This window comes from Cornus florida, unplaced genomic scaffold (assembly GCF_030987335.1).
Source record: "Cornus florida cultivar Cherokee Brave unplaced genomic scaffold, ASM3098733v1 CherokeeBrave_3.0.0_Hap2_Chr05, whole genome shotgun sequence".
Taxonomy (NCBI): domain Eukaryota; kingdom Viridiplantae; phylum Streptophyta; class Magnoliopsida; order Cornales; family Cornaceae; genus Cornus; species Cornus florida.
In genome coordinates this window covers 101,499,528-101,524,851 of record NW_026775575.1, presented here as the reverse complement: position 1 = coordinate 101,524,851, position 25,324 = coordinate 101,499,528, and the positions used below count along the sequence as shown (strand labels likewise).

The following is a 25,324-nucleotide window of genomic DNA, read 5'->3' as shown; positions in this document are numbered from 1 at the left end:
GGCCATTCTCTCTAATAATTGTTAGAAATGAATTTATAATATACATAATTTTTATTTTTATTTTTATGTTTATTTTTGACAATAAACTCACACAGTCATTTGCATTAACAAAGACTTGAATTCCTTGGTGAACATATAAATATAAGTAACTCTTTTCATAATTTTGGATTATTAGTGAAAGAAAGGTCATTCGACTCATGTCTTGATTAATTTTTATTACGGCCTGTGAAAATTTCAACTGTTGGCGATTTCTTTAGGTTAATGTTGTGTTTGTAAAAAAAATAAATAGTATAGTGAGTAATAGTTATTGAATACTTTCGACCAATTAAAAATTAACGAGGTGTGTTGATTAGGTTAGGTAATCAATAATCGTTATAACCAAGATACCCAATAACTTCTCGTGTTTAAGAATACTAAATGGACCTCTTAAAATTTGAATTAGATTTACTTATATTTCAAATTTATGCATGATTCGGTGCTCCCATACCTAACATAATTATAATTTAATTTATCTACGGTACTAATGTGAATGATGTAGCAGGGTAAAAATTTAAGTGGATATATTAAAAGATCCTATTTGAAATTACTAGATAATTTCACATAAAATTCATGTACTTTCTTGAATTCTCATTTATTTTAGACGAAATTCATTTTAAAATGAAAATTCTAGTAATTTTCTGATTATTTATTTGAATCGATAAACTTAAATTCCACGTAATCAGGCACATTAACTCTAGTTTCAGAACATCTCTTACATTTATATTTCCCTATAGAATCATCACAAACTTAACAGTGGCACGTGATAAGAATCATACACTATTTCGATTTTCATATTCGTTGTTTCTTCGCGCGCTTCCGAAGAGGGTTCTCTCTCTCTCTCTAAAGCATTCCAAGGCCATTCGCAAAACCCTCATCTTCAAGGTGTGCATACCTTCTTTTCAGTCTATATCAATCGAATACGCTGGTAAGATTTTGATTGTACTCATCCATGTCTGATGATATATAAGTGTATGTGTATATAAAACTTTATACCTTTTCTTGGCTATCTTGGGTTTCTTTCCATTTTAGAGTTACTGCTAAGATTCTTCTTTGAATTGATTTCATCTTTAGCTGTACATCTATGTAGATCTAATTGATTTGTTTTATTTTCTGTGTTTTGGTATGTAATCTGGTTTCATTCGTAGGAAATGTAATAAAGAATTGATTTGCACCTTTTGAAGGTTTAATGGGTTTCTTGATATTGAGTCAGTTCTATGATTTGTTCATTATTTCTGATATGGTCACTACAGAAGCTTTATATGTCATTATGTGCAATTTCTTGATATATTTTTGATCCATTTCTCTTCCATTGGTTATGGTGTTTTACTGTTTTAGGGTTTGACTGAAATCAGGGCAGTATTTACTTTCTTGGTTGAAATTCTCTGTCACGATTCCTATTATATTACAAATGAGAGATGTTTTTATGCTTTTTTGGCAATTTGAATTTAGGTGAATTATAAAACCCTAATGGACTCCGTGCCTTTGTTCACGGTTGTTTGAATATTTGGATAATGCACATATGGGTTAATTATATACCTGAATCAATCATTCGTGGTTGCTGATTGGTAAAATGGTTTCAAAGGTAATCAGAAATAATTTTGTTGGAATATGTGGTAGGATTATTTGAAGTAGATAGTATTGGCACAGCTATAAGTCTATTCTAGAACCAAGGGTTTTTAACCCTCTATTTGCATACAGAGAAACGGGAAAAGGAAAGAAATCTTAATTTTGAATTTGTGATTTCGTCATATAGGATATGCAAACTAGACATTTATATAACTAACCCAACACAGTAACTTGTTTAGTTGAGTTGGTCACTTCATTTTCTTGTCTTGGGGAAATTATAAACAAAAACATATGATTCAAAATTTTATTTTCTTTCCCTTTCCTATGGAAGAACCGAAAGTTTCAATTGAGTCTTTCCGATGCTTGAATGCATAAATTCTTGCAAATGTTAGAAAAAGTCAGCTGGTGTTACAGTTGGATTGTGTTGGTTCTTTTTTAGATGAATTTCAGACTAAAGTAGATAGAATTGGTTCTTTATTGAGTATAACAATGCATTAAAGTTGTCTTAGCAACCATATTTGATACTCGTGTCCTCATTTCTTTTGTTTTTGTTCCCCCCCTCCTCCGGCGGGGGAAAGAGAACACAGTTCTAAACTCGTAGGCAGTGACAACATTAGTTTTCAATGGACATTCTAGGTGCTGCTCGAAGTCCATGTGATCTTTTTTTGTGGTGTAAAAATACTTTAGGGCTTTCATTATTACTTTCTTTTCTTATTTTCCTTTTCAAAAGTAACAAAATGAAGCTTCCCCTTCCCCCCACCACACTACAAAGATTCAGATAGTAGGTCATGGAACTGCATTGCTGCATTGTAATTAAGTGTTCATGAAAGGAATTGTTATGAAACCATCTAAGGATCTCTTAAAATTAAATTTTCATGTAGTGACTTGTAGGTTCTAAGGACCTGAGTGAAATTTAATAAGCTGTGGGTATTTGGAATTATATTATGCTTATTTTGATGATGAAGATGCATAGTAGTTCAAGATCTACAGTATCTACTAAATGTGAGGTCTTTTTTTTTTTTTTTTTTTTTTGGGGGGGGTTGTGTGGTTTACACTCCTCAAGGGTCGTTGTTTGATGCAATGGTAAAAGCTCGGGCTGACAAGTGAGAAAACGTGGTTCAATTCTAAGAGCAGCCACTTTGTGCCAAATGATGTCAAAGATCAGCTCTGTTTCCAATATCCATTCCCAACACCTCATCTATATGAGCATACACTAGTTAGCGCCTCCTTTTGCGCTTATATGTACTCCTTTTATCCTATCCAAATTTGAAATCCCATAGAAATTTACAGTTCTGACATTTAGATGGGATTATAATTGAGCAGCAAAATCCTCTGCATGAAGCTTCTGCTGAATTGAAAATGCCAAAATTGTATGCTAAATCCTAACTTTTTTATTTTTGGTATAACTTCATGTTGGACGTTGGTATCCACTAATTTTACATTCCGAACCAGACTTTGCTTTTTGTTCATTTCTCCAATAAAATTTGTGCAGGCTGACTACTCTGAGATTGGTGCTTGATGTGCATTGAAATGCACAAATAGAAGTCATTGAGATGGTATCTGGGGCTATGTTTCAGCACATCGAGCAGGGCAACTTCTGGGGAACAATATCTATGGATATTCATCTTGTTTAAGTTGTGTCCGTGGTGACATGAATACATCCATAGTTATAGAGCAACCAGCACATATTGCTTCACTAGATGTCAAATGTAAAGAGAAGTTAAAAATTGCTGGATCCTTTCGTTTAGCTGATGAAACTTCTAATGATTCTTCTATCCCGTTCGGCCTCAAATGTCCCAGTGTGAACAGTGGAGCTCATTCGATTGCTGATTCCCCAAGCAGAGAAAGGATTGCACAAAGGATCTCCCACAGGAAGAAAACAAATAAAGGTAAGCCAACAAAAATTTTCTATTATAAGGCCATTTCTGAGACACGACCTGGCAGATGTGATCAAGATTATAGAGTGGCATCTTATCAGCCATTCAAGGAAGAGAGAAACATTGCTACTTTTAACCGTGATAGAAACTTAAAAAGTTTTCCTTCATCTGCCGTAGTCAGTTCCCTCTCTGCATCTGGGAATATGGGTTACTTTTCTAAGGATTCTAGTGCTCGTAATGGCTGGAAATGTTTTGAGTGTTCATATGATGAGATGTCTGATATTAGTGGGAGTCATTTATTGTCTGATACTTGGAATAATCGTATCTTTGAAAGTAGCAAATGTTGCAAGGGCTTGAATCGAAGTAAACAATGGCTTGAAGAGCTAACCTGTAATTGTTGTGCTGAAGATCTGCAGGAAAATCTTTATTTAGGGCAGTCATCTCAATGCAAGTCGTGTGGTTCCATTGATATCTTGTCTTGTGGGTTTGAAGATTGCAGTAATTGCATAAATGAAAATACCAAAATTAAAAGTAAGTGTTCTACTGCCACTAATTTTCATGCGGTTGCACCAGGTGACGACTTTAAATCCAGTACTTTGACTTCACAATGTGAAGCAGTACACAAGAGTCTGAAGAATGTTTGTGAAGCATGGAATTATGGTGAAAACAGATTAAATCCCTTTCATATGGGGATGGATTCTAGCTTGCGGCAGAAGAAACTTTGGCTCAAGCGTAACTCAATTTCAAGTGAGAGATGGTCACCTAGTCTGTTAGTATCATCTTCTGTACACAACAATGCCCTTGATGGAATCAAAGAGAAATTTAAGTATAGAAAAGTACCAGGTAATGTGCTGGTTGAACCCTCTCATTTTGTTGCTCATCAGAGGTTTAGTGATAGTCTGTATCCACATGTCTCAAGGTCAAGTCAAGTGAGCATTCGGCAAATTTGGGAGTTTGAAAAATTTAATAGGAAAGCAAACCATTTGGTTAAGAACATGAACTACAACAATTGCAAGAAAGGACTAGGAGATTTTAATGTAAACCTTTCGAGGCTTCGAAATAAGCAATTTTTTTCTCAGAAGGAACCATTTGAATGGATCAACCACAAGAACTGTTATGCTGCACAGGGAGCTATTCACAATAGCCATAATGTTATGAGCAGCAGTTCACATAGTTTACACACATCTATTGATTCTTCTGTTCATCTGTTTGAAAGAGCACAAGGCTTGACTAAATCTAGTGTAACGGGGCAGGGTATTTTAAATTGGATTCCACCACAGTACACTTGGATGAAGATTCCGAGGATTGAACATGTAGTTGGTAGGTCTCTGCTTGCTTCTGTAGAATATGAAACAATGAATTTTGAACGTTCAATATCTGGATGTCCTTATGAAAATATTGAGCGAAATGTTAATTCTCAAATGATTCAGAGGAAGTGGGTACCTGTGCGAAGAAAGGAGCCTGGAATGATGGAGAACACTGGTTCTCTAGGTGTTTATAATGATCATAATGTTTCTTCATCATTCTCAACCAAGGTGGAGAATATTAGCTATCTGAAAGACAAAAATGTCCTTGTACCTTCTGCTTTAAGTGCTGCTGCTGAAGATATAAGCCTAACATCCAGCCACAAAGTGACTTCTGTCAAAAGGGAAGTTCCACAATTTGAAAGTGTAGGTACTGAAATTAAAGCTCAAGAAGTTGAAATTGCAAAAGATTCTGTTGCATATGGTGATGAACCAAAGGATGCTTTGACGCTGTTAAGGGATCCACATACACAAGCTCTGAATGCTGCTTACAGACTGCAATTAGCATCTGAGAGTGTTGAACTTGCTTCGGGCTGTCCACTTGCAGAGTTTGAAAGATTCCTCCATTCTGCGACCCCACTTATTGCTCCATTTTTATATGAGAAATGTGATATCTGCTTGGATAATCAACTGTTCCATAGTTCCCTCTGCAAACACCAAAGACCAAATTTGTCACTTGGTGCAGTTTGGAACTGGTATCAGAAGCCAGGAAGTTATGGATTGGAAGTCAAGGCAGAAACTGAAAACTCTAAAGGGTTGTTTACTGATCCTATAACATTTTATGCTTATTTTGTTCCTTCCCTGTCAGCAGTTCAATTGTTTGGCTATACTTCAATCTCCAACTGTCGAAATACATGTCTCATCAACCCTAAAGTGAAGTACAAAGAGTTTGGATTGCAATCCCATTCTTCTGAAACTTTGGATATTTCACCTCCAAAAGCAATCAAGGAAACCCATTTTCAGGAAGACAAAATGGAGAATTTCATATGTAATGGAAATGACTCTCTGAGTTTAACGTCTATACCTTTCTTCTCTGATGACGCTGAGCTCGTATTTGAATATTTTGAATCGGAGCAGCCACAGCAACGGAAGCCACTTTGCAATAAGTAAGTTCTTGCCACTTTCTTGCTGTATTTGTTTCCTGCATTAATCATTGCATTCAGCTTTCTCCATGAACTTGTAAGGCACAACTTCCTCATTACAGTAATAACTAATTTATTAGAATGGACAGTGTGCAAAAATGTGGATGCATGCCAACAGGTCTCTGCATCGTTATCAGTTATACATTTTGAGGGGTTGCAATTATTCAGGACCCTGAACCCACCATCCTTCCACATATATACAACCCCCACATATTCAGCTCCCAATTATTTTGAGGGGTTGCAATTAAACACACCCACATATACACAACCCCCATCACCCCACCCAAAATTTTTTTTTTTTTTTTTTTTTAATTCTGTATACTGAACAGTATGGTAATAGCTAGTACATACAGAATGAACAAGGTTCATAGCTTAGAACCCACAGATAAAATGTGACCAACCAAGCCTGAGTCAAAGGGTAGAGACATTTAGTTATGTCGTGTTATAAAATTTAGCCTTTTGGCTTAATTTGGTTAATATGATGGTATAACCTTTTGAAATCTTTAAACGATATATTAATCATGTGGTAAATTGAGGCATGAATTTTGCTGTACTTACTGTAGTTGGAAATTAATAATTTATAATACATCATGGATGTAATCATATTTGTAACTAAAATACAAATTCTGACAATTTTTTTAAACTACAAATGAATTATTTCAGGTCAAGGTACTTGGCTATCAGCCCAGTAGGAATAAGTTCTCCTCCCTCAAAGAGGAGGTGAGGGGTTAAAGCCCCATGGTGGGCATTTGTGAGAGTATTTACCTAATAAAGAAAAAGGTACTAGCTAGGGTAAATTAGTTTATGGCTTTTAATCAAATGACTGACAATGGGGTTTTGATCAAAAGTTCTGGGAAAAAAATATCTATAAAATTTGAAACAAAATATAATCTATAGATGCAATGTTTTCTGAGCTGATTTACTAGAATGTAATTGACATGTTGATAATTTATGTAGCCATAATCTACTTTAATAAAATATATGAATGTGTGCATTTGTTTTCCGTGTTTTAAAGGTTAATTAATGTGATTTTAAAAGCTTGAGCTTTACGAGAATGTGGGTTCAGCTTTGAGGGTAGCCACTTTGTGGCAGAACCAACACTCAGAAAAAATATAGAATTAGATAATAAACTAAGAAATATTAAAAACTACATATAGTTCAATTTTATTTTTAAATGTACTTACTTTAATTTGATAATTCGTGCTGGTAGTGACTTTTTGTGTGTGTGGGTATTGATAGATTAGCTCCCACCCTTTTGAAGAAATTTGGTGAGGTAATGATATATTGTATTGAAAATTTTTTAAAGCTTGATAATGATGTATGGTAGGATAAAGGTGTTATTCTTACGGACAATGATATTAAGATAAAATTGAAAGATACTTTGAGCATTTTTAGACATGGCCCCGAATATTGAGGGAGAGGATGATTGAGCATTTTTAGACATGAAATAAGGGTGCCAGAAATTTTTGGTTTCATGCGGAGGAGATCCCTCCGGGCACTTTGTGAAAGTTCATAGAGAAGGGAAGAAAGAGCACCTTTATAGGGTATATGTCAACTTGGAAAAAGAAAAAAAGCAAAAGGGAGTATCCTTGGAAAGTTAATGCAGCTGGGTTTAATAAAGGAACCAAATAGTCTGGAACTGATTAATAATAACACATGAGGGAGAGGCAACTAGATGAGAACAAATGGAAGAGAGATGAGTGATTTTTGGTCAGATAAGGCCTTTCTTAAATGGATGGCAGGAAGCCCATTATTTGTATGAAACACGTTTTATTTTTAAAGGTAGCATACTAGCAAATTGGAGAGATGCTTTGAAACCTGAAGGTTGTAGGACAAATTGTATATAGAGAATATACAGGATGTGATTTCTAGTTTGAGGTAGAAAAAATTGATGTGTTGAGATTTTTTCTATGAGATATATGAGAGAAATATGTGGCTATTTTTGTTCTCTCTCACTTGTAATGCCTGGAGAATCATAGCAGGTGGATAAATGGAGAAGCGCTTGAAGTGTTGTATGGTCATTCAGTTCCTAATAAGTTTGTCGGAAAATCTTGCATTTCAGCCATAAATTTTGTCATGTTTCTTGGGGTAGTTGAGAGACAATGTATCGAGGAAACAGGCGCAGAAATGAGAATGCTAGCATGATGAGTGGCGGTACAGGAATGGTAAGAATAAAGATGATACCTTCATCAGTGGAAGGAGATAGCAGTTTTTTAGGACAAATATGGAGCAAATTCATCTAAGATGGTTGGTCTTAAAAGAAGACCAATCACTTTTCTTAGTAAGGATATCAAAAAAGACGTCATGGTTTCCGATTTCATCCTAGTAAGGCCACAGATGGATCTGAATAGCGAAAGATTCATGTGGCTTACTTTGGACTTAAGGCGTCATTGAGTTGAGGTTTAAGATTCTGTTGTTTCCATCGAAATTATGTATAACCATTTTAGTTCAGAAACAATTACTTTTAGTGCCATGTATCTGATTAAAGGTCATTCCTTTGCAATCTGCAGAATTGTGGACCTTGTCAATGGTGGAACTTCCAGTCATCCACCATTTGGTGATTCATCAATGTTAAAGGGCATGATGCTGCATGATCTTCATCCTGCATCTTGGTAAGAGAAATCAGTTTTTGAAACCTTACTAGTTTCATCTTGGAGAGAAAATCTCAACATACTTTTAAAATCTGGCTTTTTGGTTTTCAGGTTTTCAGTGGCCTGGTATCCCATATATCGTGTTCCAGAAAGCAGTTTCCGTGCATCATTTCTGACTTACCACTCACTAGGATATTTGGTTCAAAGATGCATTCCAACTGATTCTCTCAGTGACCACATATTTTCTGTTGTATGTCCTGTGCTAGGATTGCAAAGCTACAATGCGCAGGTAAAGAAACTTTCAGCTTGTATTTTGGAATGTTTTATGTTCTGAATATCACTCAGAGAGTTGGTAACTTAAATGACAAAGAGATTAGGTTTCTAGTCTCTACATTTCTATTTTTGCCATATATGAAAATTTTCTTTCGAGGATTTCAAGTAGCACGCCTTGACCAACAAATTATCTTAGTGTCAAATGTTCATTAGAATCTATAGGACTACAATTATAGGCAAGACTTATTTTACTATTTTCTTTCCGCTGTGTTGATCTTCCAAAATAATGTTATAAGTAAATGCTTGGAACCATCTGAAAGTTATTTTTTTGGTAAATAGAAACCATCTGAAAGATAATCGGTCCTGTTCAGCATAATCTGTTATTCAATCCCGATTCTCTTGCTAGGTGTGACAAGGATCCTGGCAGGTTTTATTTGAATCTCACTTAAGTAGTAGATCAAAGATCTAATAAAACCTTGATCATCCTTGCATATATTTCTGTGCTGGGTGCGTCATCTTTAATCAGCCAAGCCAATATGGAAAATATATTGTGCCTCACGTGTCTGATCCAAAATAGATACTGATCACATGAATCTTTCTAATGTTGTTTCTGAAGAGAGTGTACTGCTGAAGCTACTAGGATCTATGGCGGGACGAACAGTTCCTTTTCAACTCTGATCACTTCTGCCTGATCCTATTATAATCAATTCTGGTTGTTTAATAAATCAAGTTTTATCCTATTTCATATTTAATTATGCTCAATGAACAAATAAATTAATCACATTTAAAAAAAATTAATAATGATTATGTGAGCCAATAAATCAGGTAAACTATAAATTTAGTAAAAAGGATATGCTAAATTTCCAACAGGATAAAACCATGGAGACAGTCCAGAATGCCAACAATCCAGTGAAAGTGAATGAAGTGAATATCCCCACTTTTTAAATCTAAGAATCACATAAGTTGGTTTAGCTCTGGTACATTCTTATGGCACCCTTATTGTCACAAGTCCAGTTGATGTCAGTCAAGGTGATCTGTCCTCCATGGTCTTACCAATTATTCTCTCTCGTAGTTCCTCTCATGTTTAGAAGATCCTTTGACCCCTCTTTTATGGTATTAGAATGATAAAAGATCATTTAGGGAGTTTATCGTGTTTTCAGCTTCTAGGAAAGTTTCGTGCTCAGCTGTTGAGCATCAATGCTCCACTATCTGCACAGTCAAGCATCGGTGTTCAAATTTCTTGTTACCTCAGCGAGGGTGCTCGACAGTTGAGCACGGCCTTGACTTTCTGGTTTCTCCATAACACCTTGTTTTTTTTTCTTCCAAGCTTCTTAATCAAAATCAAAACTTCCCAATGTGTTCCATATAAAATTAAAATTTAAACTTCCTAATTAAATAAAAATTTACTCCTAACTAATTCTTAAAATCTTCCAAATTAGTACCAAAAAAACTCCGAATTAGTTGCAGGTAATAATTTCAATCCAACTTTTTTTATTTATTAATTAGGAAATTTTCAGCCTTCAAAATTCTTAACTAATGACTTTCAATATTTTTGGTTTTCTAGGTCACTTTCTCTAATTTGTGTGATTGTTGGAGCTTGTAGAAACATGTTGCGATCTCAACTTGGGTGTTAAATGACAAGTTCAATGTTGATAAGAAACCATCCAAGGAAGTGAACCTTTTCTTTATGGATTATACCAACACATTACACATATAGACCTTATAGTTTCTATGTGGTTCGTTTTGTGAAAACATTAGGCAAAAATATTGTAATGCTATAGAAACGATGAGTAAATATCTAGTGTTACTACAGATTAATTTTCAGCTTCTGAATTGTGCGTGAATACAATAACTCAGCAGCTGTACCATATTTGCAGGGTGAAGTTTGGTTTGATCCAAAAATGCCCGTTGAATCTTCTGCAGAAGAATCTAAAACGTTCAAGCATTCTGAAATCCTTAAAGACAGACTCAAAATTCTGGAGAAGAATGCCTTACTTTTTTCTAGAGGCTGTGTTTGCAAAGATCACGTCAAGGTAGTCAATCGACACCCAGATTATGAGTTCTTCACATCCCGAAAACGTTAAGGTGGCCATTTCTCTCTCACTTTTAGTCCACTTGTATGCGGGAACTGGATTTGTTACACTGTAGTGTCAGAATATTGAAGGGGAAAGAGACTGGCCATGACTCCTACTACTGTATTTCTTTGTTTGTTCCCCTTGGATATGATACTATGATAGGCTGATAGTGTGATTACTACATTTTGTAGGCTATGGAATATAGAAAGTAGATGGTAGAAACTTACAGAAGAGAGATTAAGTTGTAATTTTCAACCACCTGATGAATTAGGGTTCTCTGTATATGATGCAAAGAAAGATTGTGTTTGTATAGAAATCCTATTGTACACATCATAATCAGAAATTCTTTGTTGTAAAGTGTTGTTTCTTAGCTGAATGTATCTTTTATATCTCACTTCTTTGAGCTTTTAGTATATGCTGTAGTCTCATCTCTAATGAAGATTGCTTTGTGGACTTTTTCCTTCCCAATGCACTTCTTTCCTCTTTTTTCGTTTTCGTTTTATTTATTTATTCAAACGACTGAATACAAACTCAAAGTAACCTATAAGCTCACTTGACTTCACAAGACTGAAAAACAAACAAATTGCTACTCTGTCACACACACACACACTCGAAGTAATATATATATATATATATATATGCAGAACATCAATCGTGCAAGCAAGTAATCCAAAAGCCTCAGTAAAATGAGGGTTGAGAAAGTGGCCTAGTGACATTGACATATGCTTGGTAGACACGGCCAAAATTGGCTATATGATAGATAGCTCATCACGCACTTGGGTCCCTAAAGTCTTAACACAAGCCGTTGAGGTCTATTTAAGCACAACACAGGTGTTACTAGCATCTATAGACTGGTCCTCCTCTCACCCTCCAAGCTCGCTTTCTTACAGCTATCATAAATAGGACAGCCAATAATGATTGTCCGTACAAGTTGTATTAGACTTGGCCAAGCCAAATTTCTCACAAATTAATCGAATATTCCGAGCCAAATTTCGTTTGTGTACTTTTCAAATTATCGTTTCAAATATTCTGATTCAATCAAATCTGATTCGTTTAATTCGTTGACAAGTCCAGACAAACTATTAAAAATAATTTGCAACCACTTTTGTTTTGCATCTTTTATTCCACGCCCATTGTTTTTGTTATGCTTTGGTTTATTTCAAAATAGAAATATGTTTAAATTTAAATTTGTAGTACAAAGTTTTAAAACAAAAAAATTTAAAATTTTATTTTTGGAAGATTGTTAAGAAATGTTAGCTTGTCATTTTCTTCCCCACCCATATTTGCCAGGTCACAATAAAGTAAAAAATGTTCATTTCTTTTGAATGGTCATTTTCATTAAGGTTACGTTTGGTGTGCGGGAATGGAATGGAATGAAATAGAATGCAATTTAGAACGGAATGGGAATTTGAATGGAATGAGTATTACCATTATAATGTTTGGTGTGACACGGTGAATTGTTATGGAATGGAATGATTATTATCATTCTATTGTTTGGTTGACTATCATTAAATTTGGAATGGAATGATTTTTTTCAAAAATACCCTTTTCATTGGCTTACATTACTTTTTAATTCTGACGATGAATTATTAAATATTATAAGTTGCCCAGTACTGCTATTGAAAAAAATAAAAAAAAATCTTAAAATAAAATAAAATATTATTTTTAATGAGATATTAATCTTAATAAATGACTGCAAAAGGAAAAATATCTAAATATTATTTTTAATGAGATATTAATCTTAATAAATCAACCACTAGAGCACTGAAGTAGTAGGCCAATAGGTATTTTGCTAGATTTTCTATTCAAATTTTTTTTGTAGATTTCTTAAAAATTCTAGTTTTGATAAAATTCGAAAGCAAGGTTCTCCAATCATCTAACGATGAACTTGACAAGAGTCAAAAAGTCAAATAAGTCAACTTTTGGCTCGAGATAATTATTAATTTTTATTTTATGTGATTATTAATATTTATTTTATATAATCATTACTTCATACGTAATTTTTATTTTATATAATCATTGCTTCATACGTAAATATTAGAAGAGAAAAAGATGAAGAAATCACACAATCGTTTCAACACAAAGATACAAAAAAAAATAAATAAATAAAAAATAAATAAATAAAAGTGATATACTCAGAAGATAAAGAGATTAATACATACTTATCAAAAAAATAAAAAAATTAAAGATAAAGAGATTAATACCGAAGGTCCTGCAACTTTTTATCAATGGCAGTTCTGGGTATATTCAGAAGAAAGGGAAGGTGAAAGAGTATACCTTTACCAGGTCTAATAAAGAATCTTGACAAATGTGAAAGATTTTGCTTTATTGAAATGTGATGAAGGGTTTATTGGGAATATTACAAAAAACTTTAATCTTACTATGGAATGGAATGGCCATTCTATTAGGTTTAGTAATGGAATGATCATTCCATTCTATTCCTGCACACTAAACAAATAAATGGTTAGAATGGACATTCTATTTCATTCCATTCCTGCACACCAAACGTAGTATAAGTGTTATGATCATTTAAGAATCCACGTTTCATATACATGCATTATATATGGCATTGGTATGTGGTATACAATATATTTAACATTTAATATATTATAACAAAGAAAAAGATATTAAATAATATATCTTATATATAATAAAATACACAATATATTATAATATTATAAATTAATTATAATATGATCTCTACTGGTATGTAATATTATAAATTAATTTAATAATATAAAATTGTCAGTATTGAATAAAAAAGAGTTAACTTTGTTGAATAAATTATTTGTTTTGATCACAAAAAAAAAAAAAGAAAGTCTTTTGACTGTCAAAAATAAAATTATAACTATGGAATAAATTATCTTCTTTGAGAAGACCTCCGAAAAGAAAAGAAAGTATTCAAAAAAAAAAAAATAGTAAAGAAACTAAAGAAGGTAAAAAAAAAAAAAAAAAAATTAAGTTGTATGAAGGGTAATTATGTCATCATAAAATAAGGTGCATTAATGAATTTAAGGACCTTCTTGTCATTTTTAAAAAAAAAAAAAAAAAAGATAAATAGAATGCAATTGAAAAAAAATAAAGTGCAGACTTTTATATATTCATATAAAATTAGAATCATAATTCGTCATTATAATTCTACGATAATATATACAATTACACAACACACTCTTTCTAAATATTATTCTTTAACGCATACAGTTTGTTTATTTCAAGTTCCCCATGGAGTTACTGGAGAGAGGGAGAGAGAGAGAGTAATTAACGGGGTAAAAACTGTCTTGTAATAAGACAGGGTTGAAGAAAGGACCAAGGACGGGATTCTCATTAGAGAAATTAATCGACCTTAGACCATGCTTCTTTATTAGGTTTTGCCGGAGATGAGATTGTAGGGTTTATTAATATTTATGGAGGATAATTTTGTAATTAATTTTTTTTAAAAAATACTTTATTAACTTTTTTATAATAACTTTACAAAATTGGGTGGATGAAAATTTGTAAAAGAGAACCTTCCTACGGAAGGAAAAAACTTTGTTCCTTCCATCCTATTTTCTCTCTACACATCTTCTTTCCTTCTTACTAAGCGACATAAAATATATAAAAATATAATAAATCACATTTTTTTTTTTTTTTTTTGTCTCAAAAAATCATTTACACTACTATGTAATATATTAAAAATATTTATTATTAATATTTTATAGTTAAATGTCACTAATAATACATAACATTAGTATATAACATGAGTTTTATTTGAAATAAAAAGTGTTCGTATGTTAAAAGTACCCAAAAGGTTTAACAAAAGAAGCATAAAAAAATATGTTTTCCTTTTTTTTTTTCATAAAAATGAAAAACATTTTATATTTTAGAAAATAAAAAATATATTACATTTCATAGAAAACAAAAATATATTACATTTCTTTTTTTGTTTTTGCCTTTTAAGGATTAACAACAAAAACAAGAAAATGTTTCCTGTTAAGATGATTTTACTAGCAATGATACAATCATTTGCTAAGAGTAAATCCATTAAAAAAATAGCACTACATAACATTGTGTTTTTTTTCGGAGGATGATTTTCACTAGCAATGATACAATCATTTCCTAAGAGTAGATCCATTTAAAAAATAGTACTGCATAGTACATAATATTGTGTTTTTTCTCGTAATAATAGGTATATGCAACTCAATTATACTAAAAATATCAAAGGTAAAAATTTAAGATACATAGGACAAGTGCAAGAATAAAGTACAAAAGAACAAGAGCGTCATAAGACAAGTGCAAGAATGAAGTACGAAAGAACAAGAGTGCCTCGAGAACGTTTATATACTTGTGAGTTACGATACCATATGAATGTATAAAATATTTTCAATATGATAAAAACATTAAATAATTTGTGAAATAATAATTAAAAATATTTCATTATCATGAATTAATCTGTTTGAGTTATATTAATCTTATTTTTTCGTTAATACATAATATTGGTAGCATTTAAAATACAAAATTTATATTATATTTTTTACTTTATGAAATGCAACGGGAGAAATTTATATAGTAATCATAAATTATTAATTTAATTGAAATATTATTTTAAATTTAAAAATTAAATTCGAGAATAGACAAAATTGATTATACTTTAAAAGGATTGCATATCTTAGGTTTAAATCTTAAGTGAATCTTGCCTAGTATTATTTGTTTTAAAAATAAATCATATTATTAAATCACTGTGAAATTCAAGCTAATGGAATTAAAAATCCAAAAAAAAAAAAAAAAGAAGAAAAACTCCCGACGCTAGTGATATAAATTACTACTTCAGTATATTTATCAGAGAGAGCGAGACTGGTGTGAACACTCCTCTCACCATCATCCTCGATGTTAACAAAACCTCAATTCCCTTCAATTGCCACCATTTTTCTCTCACTCCTCTGTCTCTCTTTACACTCTTTATTAATTACAACAACAGAGAGATAAGTCCGCCGACGATCAAGCACACAAACTAACACAGAGCTATGAATCCACGACAAAAATCCCGGCCGGAACCGGACCGTCCGGTTCAGCAGCCACCAGCGGCGCACATCCAGTCATGTTCCCCCAGATTCCCCCTCTCCGCCGCCGGAGCCCACCGCCGGATCGCCATCGCGGTCGACCTCAGCGATGAGAGTGCCTTCGCAGTAAAGTGGGCGGTACAGAACTACCTCCGGCCCGGGGACGGCGTGATCCTCCTCCACGTCCGCCCCACCTCAATCCTGTACGGAGCCGACTGGGGCGCCGTCGACCTCTCCGTCGACACCGATTCCGAGGAGTCGCAACAGAAGCTCGAGGACGAATTCGATAACTTCACCACCAGCAAGTCCACCGATCTCGCTCAGCCTCTTGTGGAAGCTCACATTCCTTTCAAGATACATATTGTAAAAGATCACGACATGAAAGAGAGGCTGTGCCTGGAGGTGGAGAGGCTCGGTTTGAGTGCGGTCATTATGGGGAGCCGAGGGTTTGGGGCGTCGAGGCGGTCCACGAAGGGACGGCTTGGGAGTGTGAGTGATTATTGTGTGCATCACTGTGTCTGTCCCGTTGTTGTTGTTAGGTGTCCTGATGACAAGGAAGGTAATGGGGGCAGCGGAGCAGGCTCTGCCGCTGGCGGTGGTGCTGGTGTGGTGAAGGGGGTCAGGGAGGAGGTGGAATTACATCCGGTGCCGGAGGAGGAGCTGGAGTATCACGACGCTTCTGATGAACAGAAAGGTGTGGGTTTTTGACTATTGAAATAAAATTCTTCTTGATATTTCAATTTCATATCTTTAATATACTTTGAGCATTGGTATTGAACTTATTGTGGTGCATTTTGATTTTGAAGAAATATAACCTATTAAAAGCGGCAATTGGATATGTTTTAATATGATCTGCCGTAAGTGAATGATAAATTAACCATGCTTATAGACAAGCAGGATGGAAAGGTGACAAAAGCATAACAATTTTTTGGTAGGTAAGACACACCCAACTCACATACAATTCCTCAATACCTCATGAGCAGATATACCACTTGGCCATTTGCGCAGCTGTTATAACCTCTCCTCCCTCGAAGGGGAGGTGACGAATTCGAGTCTCATAGTGGGCATTTGTGTGTTTGACCTAACCAAAGAAAAGAAAAGAAAAGAAAGAGGAGATATCACTTGAACTAAATGCTTGAGGCAAGAGTAACATTAATTATGAGAGACCAAGAAAAATGAAAGTTTATTATGAAAATGGAATGGATAACTTATTGCCATTATAAATAGAGATAAAATGAGAAATTGTCGACTCATGTTTTCCTTTCATTTCCTTCCCCTCACGGGAGGAAAGCAAAAAACACTGTTCAATTCAATGGGTTAAACTTTCCCTTCTTTTTCTTCAATTTACTTTTTTTCCCTTTCATTATTTTAAAACTATTTGAGATAACATTTACCTTCTTTTCCTTTCCCTCCAATTCCCCAATCTAAGCACACTATAAATGGGGAGAAACAATAGCTTAATGGTTTGGGAGCTCAATTTTAGTAAGATATGTGTATATGTGTTGGTAATGCATATCTTCATGCATATATGCTAAAAAAATATACTTGGATCGGTTACATTTCCCTAGGTGAATATCATAAACCACCTAATATATATGCTACGTGTACTTTGATATTGGCGGTTGTTACTACGTATACTTTGATATTGACGGTTGTCATTGGCTATTTCATACCTCATTGTATATATCAAGTCTACAAAAGAGTAATTGAGTTCAGTGAAAATCATTTTGATTTGATCATTCTTGTTTAACTTTTAGCAATAGATCATTTGACAAGTTTTCATCTTCTATTAATTATAACATATTGACTAAATTATATGTTAGAAATTCAAATCATCGAACTTCTAAAATTCTCGGCAATTTTAATCTATGAAGTGGGAGTTCATTTTAATGTTGATATAGTGCAAATGTAATAGTATGAAGCATACTTATTTGGAAATGCAATATATTTTGACATGAAAAAAAAAAACATGTACCTACGTCATTCCCAAAAATACATATGTGAATTTATTTTGGGAAATTTGGTTAATCTTCTCGGATTTATCAAAATGTTGAAACTTTAGTGATGGTGGGGGGAGTCATGGGGATTATGGTGGAATGGTTCTAATTTGCAAATCTATTAGGATTTATGGGCTAAGAAGCATGTATAGAGAGATGAGGCAACGTGGTCATTATGAGACAACAAATCTTATGGTGACAAAAAATATATTTTTTATATGAAAATATATTATTTGCTACATATGCATATTCCACGACTGTAACATGAACTTTACAGCTAATATAAATTGTAATTATAATAACCTCACATATAGAAACATATATCTGTCTGCATATGCTTATGTATGTATTTTGGTGTATATATGGAAATGGTATGGTATGCATATAATTTGATGACTTATCTCATACATGAATGCTCACTTCTGATAACACCTTCCCATTTTTTTACATTTTAAATATGGTCAAACATTGTATAAATTGTATATAAACCTTTATATTTGAATTTTCTTACAGTTATTTTTCCCCTGCTAAATTAATGTCTTATCTGATGTTCCAAGTTCACTTGTTTGTTGGCAAATGTCAAGAAGTGTCGGCCATTTGTCCGGAATTAGAAATTTTATTTTAGATTATGAACATCTAAGATGTATTAGTCACACGTATGAGACTGTCTCGAATGTTGATATCTGACATGTATTCGACATGGTCACAACTCCTTAGAAGTGTCCATGCTTCTTATGTTATGGTATGCTCATCCAATTTTCCATTTGGAATTTGTTGCTTTCTTGATATATTGCATACGGTGAAATGACTCAAAAGATCATTAAATATTATGGGTATCTCTAAAAGGGATGTCAATTGATGCGATGTCAAGATACTTGAAAAGGCATAAATGGGGTTAGACAACATATCTTGCCCGTGCTGTCTTGATAGTTGGGAGAAGGAACTTTGATGGTGGTTTTGATGTGATTTTGATACAACTAGTTGGTTAATTTATCTTATCTTTATATCTGAAGATTCTGAACTACTGCTTCTCTATTAAAAATATTTCAGCTGTCTAGGATTGAACATGTTTCTGAATTTATGTAATAATGACTTTGTTTTGAATATCCTTTAGGCTGTTGGTTAGTGAAATTTGTTTGACTCTTGTATCTGTTTTTTTGCCTACTCCATTATGAGTTTTATAGACAGGTGGTTTAATCAAGTGTTTCTAATGGGGAAATAAATTCTCTGCTTATAAACTTGTCATCTTAGGTGGTTCACTATTGCGAATCACTTTTTATTTATGTGCCGTGCTATGAAGTAGACCGTTTTGAGTTATTGTGGTTGTCTTTGTAAACATTCTTCTGGTGCCATTTGATGGAAAAAAATTATTGAACACCTTTTTCCTTTTTTCTTTTTCTTTTTCTTTTTTCCTTTTCTTTTTCGCTCGCATGTGTGAATTGTATGAGTTTTGTGCCATTTATTGCCAACGTGGTTTGCTGAACCTAAAAAAAAAATGAATGTTCAGTACTGCAACTTTTACTGATTTATAGTTTCACTTTTTGAAAAGGCATTTATCGAGAGTAATATTAGAGCAATGCTAACACGTGAAAGTATGTACTCACCTAGTTTATCTTCTTCTTTTATGTGATGCTTTCATGATAATGTATTGCCATGATTCTTTCCCATGTTTTATGGACATCCTTGGAATGTGGCTCGCCATATGCTGTTTTGTATCAAATGGATTTGGTATCAAATTTTGACTACAAATTAGTGAAATAAGAACCATTTTCTTGGTGAATCACATGGCAGTTTGTTGTTAAAAAAATAAAAATTATTCTATTGGATGGTCTAAGAACTTAAATATGCTTGTTGCGAACCATAGTCTTATTGTTTTGTGCCTAATATTCGTTATTTGTTGACAGATGCTTGAGTGATCATCAGTGTTAATGGCAAGTTCTGCTTTGATTCAGGTGATGTGATGATTTATAAATGAACTTCTGTTTTCTCCATTGTGCCATTTCTCCCTTATCATTCCTTTTGCCAATATCTATGTTGATGAGAGTGGATGCAGACATTCTTAGTTGGTCCATCTGTGTCGTCTTTGAAGTCTAACATCTTATCCGGAAACAATTCTTCCACCCTATGAGAATTGAACACACAATTGTTTGGTGGTCCCTGGTTTGATTTGAAAGATTACAAAATACAGGATTTATATTGACAATCTCTTTCTAAAGTAGAAGTCACATCTACCTGAATCGGTAGTACATGCACACACATGCTGTCCTTTTTTCATTCTAATTAAATTTGTTGCACTTTATATATTAAGCATGGAATTAAGAAGGGCATAGACTGGTCTGAGTATCAATTTCAATAAAATGAGGGTCTGTGTGGCTTCCAATTTCATTTCTTACATGGCATGATTGATAGTGTGTGTAGTTTCTTTCTGTGCGGTGTACTGGTCAAAGACTATTTTACTCTGGTTTGGGTAAAAACCAATACTTATTCTGTATCTGGCATTTTGTTTATCTTACAGAAAGTGATGAATGTGACAAAAGACCGTTGAAGGCTGTGAGGAAGGAAGAGGTTTGAAAATGTGATAGGAATTTTATTGTTCCGGGCAGAGCTTCCAAAAGATGGTGGGCGAGGGGGATTTGTGTCATGTATAAGTGAACATTGATGGTATTGGTGTTTACTGACTTGAGTGCTTTCTCTCCTCTATGTTTCCACTGGCCATAGATGCAGTGTTGTTTGATTGATGATGGTTATCTGCGTGGTTTCTTTGACATTTTAATATTTCTACCACACCCAATTGCTATCTACTTTTTTTTTTTTTTTTAACCCCCCAAAATACTCATTGAATTTGCAGCATTTTTATACATCTTTGTGCTTTCTTTTACTTATGGCATGGGTACACACACACACACACACACACACACACACACACACACACACAGACGAGCACTGTGTGACAACTGCATTTGACTTGTAGCTGGTTTGGCCAGGAGAATAGTATGGGAGGGAGGGAGGCAAAAGGTTCATTTGAAGGAAGGGAAACAAAAAGGGGAATGGAAATTATTGATTTTGATGTTGTTGTAATACAGTAATTCAATATAAAAGACAAAAAAAAAAAAAAAGAAAAAGAAAAGGGAAAGAACACAAATTATGTGATTGGTTCAGTGATTTCAGGACTTATCTATTCGGACCTCCTGGGATGTGAGTAATCCACGAGTAGACGTAAACTTAACGTTATATATATATATATAAAGTAAATTCTTCATATTAAAATTAAAATTACACAGTGAATTCTTTGGTCGCTGTCATGCATCATGGGGTCAGAACAAGAATGAATGAATGAAAAATCATCCTCAGTTTTTAAGGTTAATAAGTACAAGCTCTAACCAAAAGAAAAAAAAAAAAAAAAAAAAAATCCAACTGGCATTGCACATTTTAAATTAAGCATGTTACAATAGTTATACAAAGCATTTAATTTAAGAATGCAACATTCATTTGATAAATTGTATTTTCAATTTAATAATATTGTATTTGAAATAAAACGTGTTATATTGGTCAAATTATTGGACGCAAAGGATGACGAGGGTCCTGTAACAAGAGAAATAATCAACAATTCTCCACCACAGGAAGCCACTCCCTTTCCTACCAAGCAATTTATTTATTATTTGAAAAATGGACAATAATCCACACAGCTTCTAACAAACCCAGAATTATTATTATACTAATATATAAATATAATAAAACTAGATGATGAAAGTGGATGAGCATGTGGGACGCTGAGAAACTCCCTCAACCACAATCTTTAAAGTTGTTTATGCTTTATCCAATTATTTTATGATTATCACCAACATAACATAATATGTATCTTGTTTCAATCAAGTTAAGTACATGAATATAAAGACTATAGAGCCTTGATGTGATTGCCGGCCAGAAAATGTGGTTTACTTTATTCGCAAAATGTGAGGATCAAACTTTTCTTTGATTATAATAACGAAATGAAGTCAATCAACCCCTCAGGAAATTTATAAAAAACAATAAATATCTCAAACTCCCAAAATAATAAACCCCCCATTCAAACTAACACTAAACCAACAACAAAAGCATGACCAAACAAAGTCCAGGAATTAAATAAGTAAGCATCATGGTGGCGCTTGGTCCATGTTGGATGTGTGTACCTAAAGCTCAAACTGGAACCACACATATATTTGATATTCAATTGTTTTGTTTTGTTGTGATTGTGTGACAAAATTTTACAATTTATCATAATTTATTATTTGATACCAAAACCAAAAATTATCATTGATGTGAGAGAGACGACCTTGTAAACTAAAAATTATTCTATGATTTCGACTGAGACCCATCCCAGGTTCATGTATTAGTCGTGTGACTTGTGAGGCAGGATAAATTGTGACCCAAAAATAGCCACGTTATTTACCTGATACTGCCATTGTAACGGTGAGAATCTATGAAGCACGGACACACACCATAGAACCTTTTATGATTTGCGTTTTAACTGTTTTTATTTAAGGCCCCAAGTACAGCAGGAGTTGCAGGAGGTATTTTTAAACAAATAGACTCTGTATATGTTACAGGTTAAGTAAACACCAACAGAAATATGAAAAAATCATTTGATCAATAGTTGAATTTGGAGTAGGACTGTATAGCCCACCAGCTAAATCTTTCAAGATTAGCATCAATTGAAGAAAAAAAAAAAAGCTAGAAACTGACTGAAACAGCCTCAATGAATTAGCTGACCAATTGCTTCAAAATGGTCAACTAATTGGGAGTTGGCCTCCAGCACAATTAAAATTGTATATGGATGGATGATTTGTTCATTTGTAACAAAGACTGATCACTATATCCAGGAAGCAGAGCCATACGATATCCACTTATAGTAATGCCAATAAAAGAAGAGATCAAAGCTAAGAGTATCAATTAAATACTAGTAGTAATGATACAATATGATATCAACCTAATATATATATGACATCATATAATTAGACATTTTGTTTTTCTTAAATTAGTACGGCACAGGATAAAAAGATATGTCAAATCAAACATGCCAACCAGTTGAAAATTTGTTTTCTTGAGTCGAATTGAGTAGTACAACCTGTTGAAGTTGAATACAGAACACAAATGATGATAGGTGGTCAAGTAAGCGGTTCAATTTATGAAAATTCTTTGTACAAATTCAAAGTCTTCTCACAAGATTAAGAAACAAACACCCACACGGGCCATACTAAAATACACATATAATACAATTAATTAAAAAATGCCAATACTCATTCAACAAATTACAAGTTTTACATGATATTGTATTCTCAAATTAACAGTTTTACGTGATGTTTTTATTCTCAATTGAATTGCATAGCATGAGAGGATCGAATACCTTCATGTAAATTATTACTATAACCTAAATTACTTCTTAGAATGGTTTGAAAGACCTCCATCTATTATTTAAATTTAATGTAGTAGGGTTCTCACATTATATATATATATATATCAAAGAGAGATAGAGGTCATGAGAGAGTGAACTGTTTAAATTCTTTCCAAAATGTTGATACGAACTTTTAAACATTTTACAAGAACAGAATATTCAGGACGACATCGTCTTAATGGGTAACTTACTACATCTACCAAACCAGACAGCTTGTGTTTAGAACTACAAATCATCGACACATCCAAATGAGTGCTGTGTTTATACAAAATGATAAATGAAAAAACCCTACAAACTAACAATGGTTACTCGATATTGTTGGTTAAAAATAAAAAAAAAAAAAAAAAAGAAAAAAAAGAAAAAAAGAAAAAAAAAAGGAGAGGTTAATTAGGTATTAATCTACCTCACATCTGATGGCTAAGGAGTCTCGGGAGAATACAAATCAGGGGCTTCCGGATTCTTGCTCAATTTACAGATTCCAACGATCACCGCAGACGCGTTGCGGCCACGATTCGTGTCTAATTGATGAAATCTCTCAAGCGACTCCACGATCGCCGCAGATTTTGAACTGGCCGGTCGCCTTTCAACACGATCAGACCACTTCGGCTCAATTCTTGGGTTTTTCATAGGCCTCAGTGAGTCAACAAAACCGCCTTCTCCTGCAGACACAGCCTCCGCCGCTGGTGGCGCACTATTCCGTCGAGAAGAAGAACAGCCGTGATCCTCCTGTAGCAGGAACGGAGTTTAGACTCAAATGTGCGGCTACTGTTTGGTGAGATAAGAGGTCCCTAGATTTAATTAGACTGATCGCACGATTGAAAGCTTGATAGAAGAATCAATTTAAGAAATGCGATCGTTTGAAACGGATAGGACTAAAAGTAGACAAAACAAAGAAATTATACTTCAAAATCAGAAGAAAATTTTGTAAATAATCAAAATCAAACAAATAAATTAGAGAAGTAATTAGATCTGTCTGTATTCAGTATAGTATATAAGAAAGAAAAATCATACATCGGAGCGTGCAGCATTCTCACGCATTCTCTTCAAAGATAAATCTCCATCGGCATTATATAAGCTGCAGCTCGAGGACTCTCCGCTGCTGGACGAACTCGGAGGCGGAGGAGGCGGCGGCGTAGAAGAAGACCACGGCACCACCTGATTATCTCCATCTTCATCATCATCTCCACTAAGCTCATCCTCATCTTCACTTTGATCATCGCCTTCGTCGTAGTCATCTTCTGTATCTATTTCATCATTATTCCGTCCTCCGCTTTCTTGCTCTCCTCGGCCTCCATCATTATCCTTCAATCCATCACAGTCATCAGCACAACTCTGACAAACCGAAACCGTCCGTCCGAGTTTCGCACCGGACGCACTCCACGCCGTCGGAGACTGACAGACATGGCAGAGAAGACTCCTCGAATGCCTCGCGACTAGGAAGTTTGCGGAGTGAACCTTCGCATCGCAGTCCCAGCACAGACTCGCTAGATCGGACTCGCAGTACATCCTCGCCGGAAACCTGCAGAGCTCACAACTCTTCATCTCTGAAAATCCCTCTCTCTCTCTCTCTCTACTTTCTCTCTCTTCTGCAACCACCGCTTGAAGAGAATAAAGAAAAGAAAACTGAAGGCAACTTCCGTCACAAAATCACTACCTTCTAGGTTTGTGGCTGTTGAAGAGGGTCAAAATAGTCATAATTTGAAAAATATGAGTCGTACTCAGGGCTAGGTTTTTGATTCAACATTACGGTCCGAGCCATGCCAATGGTGTGTAGAAACGCCAGGTGTTGGCTCAAGAGGGAACAACGATTGTGTGGTGTATAAGTGAGCTCGGAGGTCCTCGGTTTCCTTGGTTCGTGCAAGATATTTTTTGATTTTAGGTGGTGACGTGTCGTCTAGTTGGCTTGTACATTGGCAGATTCTGATTCGCTTACGTGGCACGATTCGGTTTAGTTTCGTGGTCATGGACCACGTGATATGCACCTGCCTTGACG

At 34.2% G+C, this 25,324-nt stretch overlaps 3 protein-coding genes across 3 annotated transcripts; 2 read left to right on the top strand and 1 right to left on the bottom strand.

Moving 5' to 3' along the window:
• Positions 1-3,103: 3,103 nt before the first annotated feature.
• On the top strand, positions 3,104-11,265 carry LOC132308039 (uncharacterized). The gene is made up of 4 exons (XM_059805994.1): positions 3,104-5,892; positions 8,439-8,540; positions 8,631-8,808; positions 10,670-11,265. The coding sequence occupies exons 1-4, from the start codon at positions 3,257-3,259 to the stop codon at positions 10,874-10,876; spliced, it is 3,123 nt and encodes a 1,040-aa protein (XP_059661977.1). The 5' UTR covers positions 3,104-3,256; the 3' UTR covers positions 10,877-11,265.
• Positions 11,266-15,672: 4,407 nt separating this feature from the next.
• LOC132308038 (universal stress protein PHOS32-like) lies at positions 15,673-20,730 on the top strand. Its single transcript, XM_059805993.1, has 3 exons — positions 15,673-16,597; positions 19,805-19,852; positions 20,416-20,730. Exons 1-2 carry the CDS (start codon positions 15,868-15,870, stop codon positions 19,810-19,812), a joined length of 738 nt encoding a protein of 245 aa, XP_059661976.1. The 5' UTR covers positions 15,673-15,867; the 3' UTR covers positions 19,813-19,852; positions 20,416-20,730.
• Positions 20,731-23,657: 2,927 nt separating this feature from the next.
• On the bottom strand, positions 23,658-25,101 carry LOC132308035 (histone deacetylase HDT1-like). Its single transcript, XM_059805992.1, has 2 exons — positions 24,343-25,101; positions 23,658-24,057 (listed from the first exon to the last, which is right to left on the bottom strand). The coding sequence occupies exons 1-2, from the start codon at positions 24,871-24,873 to the stop codon at positions 23,749-23,751; spliced, it is 840 nt and encodes a 279-aa protein (XP_059661975.1). The 5' UTR covers positions 24,874-25,101; the 3' UTR covers positions 23,658-23,748.
• Positions 25,102-25,324: the final 223 nt, after the last annotated feature.

Bases quoted from the DNA above. Each gene is read 5' to 3' on its own strand.
- LOC132308035 (XM_059805992.1), bottom strand. From the start codon at position 24,873: ATGAAGAGTTGTGAGCTCTGCAGGTTTCCGGCGAGGATGTACTGCGAG. The intron at 24,058-24,342 runs GTATGATTTTTC...TTCCTGCTACAG, and splicing joins AGAATGCTGCACGCTCCGAT to GAGGATCACGGCTGTTCTTC.
- LOC132308039 (XM_059805994.1), top strand. From the start codon at position 3,257: ATGAATACATCCATAGTTATAGAGCAACCAGCACATATTGCTTCACTA. The intron at 5,893-8,438 runs GTAAGTTCTTGC...TGCAATCTGCAG, and splicing joins CGGAAGCCACTTTGCAATAA to AATTGTGGACCTTGTCAATG. The intron at 8,809-10,669 runs GTAAAGAAACTT...CCATATTTGCAG, and splicing joins TGCAAAGCTACAATGCGCAG to GGTGAAGTTTGGTTTGATCC.
- LOC132308038 (XM_059805993.1), top strand. From the start codon at position 15,868: ATGAATCCACGACAAAAATCCCGGCCGGAACCGGACCGTCCGGTTCAG.